Source organism: Sminthopsis crassicaudata, chromosome 6 (genome assembly GCF_048593235.1).
Source record: "Sminthopsis crassicaudata isolate SCR6 chromosome 6, ASM4859323v1, whole genome shotgun sequence".
NCBI classification, from domain to species: Eukaryota; Metazoa; Chordata; class Mammalia; order Dasyuromorphia; family Dasyuridae; genus Sminthopsis; species Sminthopsis crassicaudata.
In genome coordinates this window covers 38,635,454-38,642,208 of record NC_133622.1, presented here as the reverse complement: position 1 = coordinate 38,642,208, position 6,755 = coordinate 38,635,454, and the positions used below count along the sequence as shown (strand labels likewise).

Sequence of the window (6,755 nt, the reverse complement as noted above, 5' to 3'; positions counted from 1 at the left end):
CCTATCCTTTCCAAACTTCTTCAAAATAACTGAGCTCTAGAATCCTAGAATCAGGAAGAGCTGACATTAAATTCAGGCTGAGTGACCTCAGCTAAACTGCAAGTTGCTTCTTCCACTGTTAATAGTATAATAGTACCTAACTCCCAGGATTGTGGTAAGGATCAAATCATCTGTAAAACACTATATGGCGTATATGTGCTTAATTTGTTCCCCTTTCCCTCAAAAACTCTTTACCTCCTTACCTGAAGGCCTTGCATACTTCTCTTACTCATAACAAGTATTTTATTTACTTCAAGGAGTTAATTCCAAAAACCTTTAAGTTGCCTTCTCATTCAAGTCTTCTTATATCCTACTTCCTTTTGCAAGTAGCAAAGATGAGAACACAGCCATAAGGGAATGAGTTCAGTGTCAAAGCACCCTTCACATTTTCTTTACTGTTTGATTAAAATAAGCATTATTACTAGTGTGAACTTTGTTAAAGTTTTAGAGGGAGATGTGTTGATTATGAAAGATCACCAGAGAACTTTAATTTTTGTACAAGCTTTATTTGTATTTTATTACACTTAAACAACTTCAATGTTCCCATGCTCTTTCCCAAAAGGTGAATTTTAAACTACGAAAAGACAGTGTTACTAGCAATAGGCAACAATGTTAATTTCCAAACAATTGTTTGGAAATTTTATTTGGAAATTGTTAATTTCCAAATAAATTAGTTTTAAAGTGTTCCCATGAGTTAAAGATCTTTAAAGGTTTAGAGTATGAGAAATGTATTAGTACAAAAAACAAAACAAAAAAGCCCCTGATTGGCTAATGCTCATACCTAAAACCAGTTAAGTCTCAAGATGTAATTAAGTTTTAAAAAAGATAATCTTACCAGATTGCTTTGTTTTGTAAGAAACTAGAGCTAAGTGCCATCTATACTGTTAGGGCTGGTAGTGAATGAATACTTTTTTGTAAAGGCTTAGAGATAAGATTGTCATACTTATCTCAAATGATCAGAATAGACTTACAATAGAGTTTTACAGTAGTTATCCAACAACTCTAACTGGTAATCATTTTCAGTCATATTGATACAATTTTCCTTTACTTGACAAAAAAGGGTCATACACTGGCTGACTCAGTATCTTTGACACATTAAACACTAAAACTTGAATCACTTATTCATAGTAAAATCACAACACAATGATAATTATTGCAAGATTTGGAAATCATTTGGCAACCTTTGGCCACAAGATAAAATCTGAAGCTACTTCATGCCAACAAATTTAAATTAGTGTGTAAGCTCACGTTTCTATTATATTAACAGGCTTGACAGACAAAAAAAAGCACAAAATTCAAGTGAAGGCATCATGAATAAGTCATGAATACAACTAGTCATACCTGCAAATTGTGCAAACATTTAAAAAACAAATACGGAGTATTCATTTTACAGAATATATGATGTGAACATTATGGGGATTTACATCAGTGCTAACTGATAAAATAGCTATAGTCTAATAGAAAACACAGATACTCATCCACATATAGTTGTAGAAATTTGTAAACAAGGGGATAATTTAGAGTCTAGAGGGTTAGTGACATAAATCCTACAGCCAGTTTTGTTAGCAACAGTTGAACATTTACTTTAACCTGATTTTTGCCAAAAGAATGTAGTTTGGGAAAATGCAGGTTATGAAAATTATTAAAGTACAAATGCTTTATGGTTTAAAAGAAAGTAATTTATGAGGTTAAGGGAGAGTTTAAAAGAGATTAGGAGTGTTAAAGACTCTTGAAATCTGTTAGTGTTTCAATCAAACAAAATCAATTTGTATCAAATTTCAAATTTTTAAAAACTAGTAACAGTATTGCACAGTTAAGTTAGGAAGGGAAGATGAGTAGAATCTAGCTAAATGTGCAGATAACAGCAATTAACTGATGACAATGGTCAAATAGTTTGTGGTGGTTCCTTAGATATCTATGGGTTATGTCTATATACTTTATACAATAACCTTGCTGACCAAAACAAATTCTAGCTAAAACATTAGTTTGTTTTAGATTAAACTATTGTTCTTTTTACCTAAATTGTTTAAATTTTTAAAAATTCTGCCTTCATTAACTTCACAGCTACTTGTTTTTCAATTTACATGTTTGTGAACTTCAATCCCTAGTGGAGCAAATGTAATTCTCCAATACTCCCTAGATATCCTGTGGATTTATTAGTGAAGCTTAAGGGAGGCCATTAACTAATTCCATTGGTGTAATGAAAAAAATATCCCAAATCATTAATATTTCAGTATAACCATTTACCTGAAGACTTAAAACAGTTCTTGTTGATTGCTAGTGTTCTACGCTATTTGAGTTTAAGTCCTTTGGCCTCTTCATGTGAAATACTTCCAAAAATGATTTCAGAACAGCAATACATATCATTAAGACACTGATTATTCTTCCTCTCCATTCCCTTTCTAAAACTGCTGGTTGCTTCAAAAGAATAAATTCAACATTTGACAATTATAAAAAATAAATTGTAAACCAATTTCTATGGTTAACAGCAATTTTATAAGAACTAATTTTTCTGCTTTACTGATACTGAAAATGTACTATTTCATTGAACCAAATTTTTAAAATGAAAGGAAATTAATGGAATAGTTAATCCCAACAAATTAGTCTACCTAATAGTCTACCAAATCTTAGCAGTTTGCATTAATTACTACTCTTATGTAAATTGCTTTATAGTCACCATGGCTTCCTCACCATTTGCAACAGCATTGTCATTTAACATTTTATTAGCTCTGAAGAGTTTAGGCCTTATGACATCCATGAATGATTTCATGGATCAATTGCCAACCAACTTTGAATTAATCTCCCTACTAAATTTGATTTCTCTGAAAGGTCATCAGAAAAGATTCTGGATTCAAATAACTTATGGAAGCTTCAGTAATGAAACTTGTAATTCACAAAATTAAGAATCTACTAGTAAATTTTAAGTTAAAATTATGTCCCTCCCCCCTTTTTGCTAAAGTCCTTTTTTCCCCACCATCCTTTTTCATGGTATCTTATCTTGCTGGTTTGCTTCATAATCATTGTCCTGTCATAAGGTAAGCCTTCATTCCTTCTCTGCCAACATTGTTTAGATATGCATACAACCTGGTCAATCTGCTCTTTTCCTCCTCCCGTTTTAAAAATGATGCAATAGGAGTACTGGTTTACTCTTGAGCAACCTTTCAGATATACAGACTGTATCTTAACAATGAGGCAAAACCATCTCATGCATTAAAAAAAAAAAAAAAAAAAAGATCTAGTTCTTCTATTATGATAAAGGAGGTGCCAACTCCATTATATCATCATGACTTACATTTATACTTTCACATTTCATAACAAAAAAACCTAATGAAAATGCTTGAAGTGGGGGGAAAAAACCTTTGAAAGTTAAATCAATCCTACAAACTCTTCTTTAGCTACTTTAGCTCTCCCTCAGTAGCATCTACTGAAACTGTACAGGGAACGATCTTCCCAGAAACTTTTCTCATATTCAAATTCTCTTTCAAAATAAGTCTGACTGTCTCTTTATCTAAAGATAACTTTTCAGCCATCATCCTCACAGTTAATCGGCTATTCGAACGAACCAAATCTCTGACCTTTTCAACATTTTCATTGGTCCTGTGAGTGATGGGGCGCCCACTACGTGCATCATCATGGACATCAACCCTACCTTCCTTAAACCTTTTGTGCCAGTCAAAAACTCTCGCTCTGGACATTACTTCATCCCCATAAGCTTCTTTTAACACTTCAAGTGTCTCACTGGCAGATTTGTTTAATTTTACACAAAGTTTGATATGAATTCTTTGTTCTAAGTAACGGTCACTCATTTTTGTAATAATAGGAAGCCTGCTTTACTATACTATACAACTACAATACAGATTCATGGCCCTTGACCTTTTTTTTTTTTTCTACAAAATTAAGCATATTCTACTAGGGTCACTTCTCTGCTTCCACAAGTCAGACAATAAAAACTAGTCTCATGTAATGGTCACACCTTGTAAATTACACAGCAGTAGATCAAAGTTTTTGGAGTTGTCTCAGAATCAGATCATCCCAGCTTGTGTGTTTTTCCTACCTACAAAAAAAAAAAAAAAAAAAAAAAAAAAAGGGAGGGGGAAGGCATTTAGTACTGATGATACAGAGGCAATAAGTTCTGCAATATTTTCAATGCTAGAAAATCTTGGTGCATTAATTACAAAAGCTAACTTGATATTTAACGACCTATCAGATTTTTTTCCTCATCTGCTGAAAATTTCATTGAACTAGTCCTTTTCAGTAACAAGATTAGACTTCTAAGTAGTTTGCATAACTTTAACTTGATCTTTAGAGGAAGCACTCCCAAGAATTTGCCTAAGAAATCTCTAAACCCACCAATTTTTAGTTGTAACTCCAGACAGGATCCAAAAGTGAGCTTTAAATCTCAAATTTGGGTTTAATGGAGAAATATTATACCCTTCCTTTTGGGTTAGCCTCTTAAAGCACTATCAGCTTTAACAGGCCACATAAAAGGGTTGCTTTTAGTATAAATTATTCCTTCCATGTTTTTTACAGCTAACAGCTAGTAATTCTGATTGGGGGAGGAGAAAGCATTCTATATACAAAGAAATTCCTGAAAATGCTGCTTTAGAGCAAGGGAAATGTTCATACAAATTGAATATGGTCCTTAAAATATATATATAAACACATTACTCCATATCAAGAGCAGGAATAGAAAAGCTGATCTCTTAAGATTATAGCAAATGTATCCCCACAAAATTATATACATATAGTTATAAACTGAGACACTCTTTTAAGGAGTTTAATAATAGGGATACAAATCTTACTACCTGATACTGCAAAGTATCTTATTTTAACTTTCGCTTCTCCAAGGCCTTTGATGCCCTCGGTTTCAGGGGTTCAGGGCCCGCCCGTTCCTTTGGCGAACGGATCTTCACATTTCACCTCTTCCAAGCAGCAACGTTGTAGCAAGCCCGGGCGGCCCTTCCGCGATGCTCCTAGGGAGACATGGGCAAGTTTTGCAAGTTAGCGTAGATCAGGGTCCCGGCCTAGAAGCGGAGCTCGCGGGGGTGGGGTTAGGGGTTAGGAGTTAGACTGTTTCTCACGACAGGATCCGGGGCAGAGGTGGGGATGGTCTGGCCCGGGTTTGAGAGAGAAAGCTGCTTTACCCCTCTGTTCTGGCCACGTGGAGCACCGGGAGCTCCAGGTGGGCAAAGCTCGAGGGGAGGGCGCGACTCCAAACACGCAGGGAGACACGAGGCGCAACAGGAGGCCCAGCCTCAGGCCTTGCTCCGGGGGTGGGGATGGAGGCGCGAAAGTCCCTGCCACCCACTTTCACCCACCCTCCAGGATTTCCAGTAGCGACCCAGCCCACCCGAGGTGGGACCTGCACAGCCTGCCTCCCCTCCGACTCCTCGGACCCCGCCTCTGGCCATGCACCGAGGAGCTGGGGAAATGGAGAACCCGGGTGAATAGTGAACTACTGCATGGAGTCAGATCCAGGAGCGCAAGTCCCCTGTGTGGCCCAGAGCACCCGGCCCGTCCCGGCCCGTCCCAGCCCGCCCCGCATGCATGCAAGCCCACGAGGGCCGCGTCCGACCCCGCCGCCTCCCCCGCGCAGCCAGCCCGCCCTCCGGCTCCTCACCGCCCGCTTCCGACACCAAGGTCCGGATCTGGTCAGGACGCAAGGGGCTGCGGCCAGGGCCAAGGCAGCATGGGCCAAGAAGTAGGGGGGAGGGGAGAGGAAAGGAGGAGGGCCCCGGAGCCCCGGCTACCTTTGGCCCCGGCGGCCGCCCGCATCCTCAACCTTTGCCGCCGCGAAGAAGAGAGAAAGGTGAGTCAGTGGCCGGGCTTTAACAAAGGCCTTTACCCTCGCGAGAGCCCGCCCGTGCGTGCCTGCGGCAAGGGTGGGCCCACCAATCCTAAGGAAAGAGACGGGCAGGGGAGGAGGGAGAGGGGCGGCCGGCCATTGCTATTGGCCGAAAGCAGCAGGAGCATGTGACCTCCATTCTGGTTTTTCCTCCCCCTTCTTCTCCTCCCCACGCCGTCCCTCCCCCCATGCAGGAACTGGGGACTGTGACACGTGTTCCCACTACCAAAACTGCGACTGCTCCTCCTTCGCCATCCCTTCTCTCGCCGGGTTCTGAAAAGCACCTGGCTCATCTTTCCCCCCGCACTTACCTCCTCCTCTCCCCTAAATAGCCCTGGTTAAACCTGAGCCCGCTTCCACGTGGCTCCTAATGATAGCCGGGAGAGGAGAACGAAAGCGGATCTCTTCCAGCTGTCTCCACCTGAAGCCCCCTCCCTGCGCCCCAACTGGTCTCCAAACATAACTGCAAGATCTAGGTCATGTTCAGTTTTGAGACCTATATTCCCAGCATAATAGCATCTCTCACAAACTCTTGGTCATAGGAGCGTCCTGAAGTCATAGCACCTCAGAGGCCTTCTAATCTAGTGCCCTCATCTTACAGCTGGAAAACTGAGGGTCCGGGAGAGGGGTTGTTAAGTCAACAAACATTTAGTGAGCTCTTTTGTCTGCCTGGTGCTGTGCTAAGCTCTACCGATATAAAGATTCGAATTTTTAAAAGCCGTAGTCTTCAAGGAAGTCACATTCTAATCAGGGAGCCAGTAAGCAATTACATACATCTCTATACAAATTCATCTATGTATGTAGTTGTGTAGATGTATATATGGAGTAGGAATATGTATTTGTAAGTATAGGTAGGAACTTAGAGACAGAA

The 6,755-nt window shown here is 39.9% G+C and overlaps 1 protein-coding gene and 2 non-coding genes across 4 annotated transcripts; all 3 read right to left on the bottom strand.

The window, feature by feature from the left end:
- Positions 1-529: 529 nt before the first annotated feature.
- On the bottom strand, positions 530-5,927 carry GVQW3 (GVQW motif containing 3). Of its 2 annotated transcripts, none has more exons than XM_074276010.1 (3): positions 5,790-5,927; positions 4,845-5,012; positions 530-4,093 (listed from the first exon to the last, which is right to left on the bottom strand). In XM_074276010.1, exon 3 carries the CDS (start codon positions 3,843-3,845, stop codon positions 3,435-3,437), a length of 411 nt encoding a protein of 136 aa, XP_074132111.1. In that variant the 5' UTR covers positions 3,846-4,093; positions 4,845-5,012; positions 5,790-5,927; the 3' UTR covers positions 530-3,434. The 2 variants fall into 2 exon arrangements, with proteins under 2 accessions (XP_074132111.1, XP_074132110.1); XM_074276009.1 differs by having other exon boundaries at positions 5,660-5,896.
- On the bottom strand, positions 4,398-4,520 carry LOC141548103 (small nucleolar RNA SNORA26). Its single transcript, XR_012483806.1, has one exon. It is a non-coding gene; the product is annotated as a small nucleolar RNA SNORA26 (small nucleolar RNA).
- Positions 5,108-5,229, bottom strand: LOC141548104 (small nucleolar RNA SNORA26). The gene has a single exon (XR_012483807.1). It is a non-coding gene; the product is annotated as a small nucleolar RNA SNORA26 (small nucleolar RNA).
- Positions 5,928-6,755: the final 828 nt, after the last annotated feature.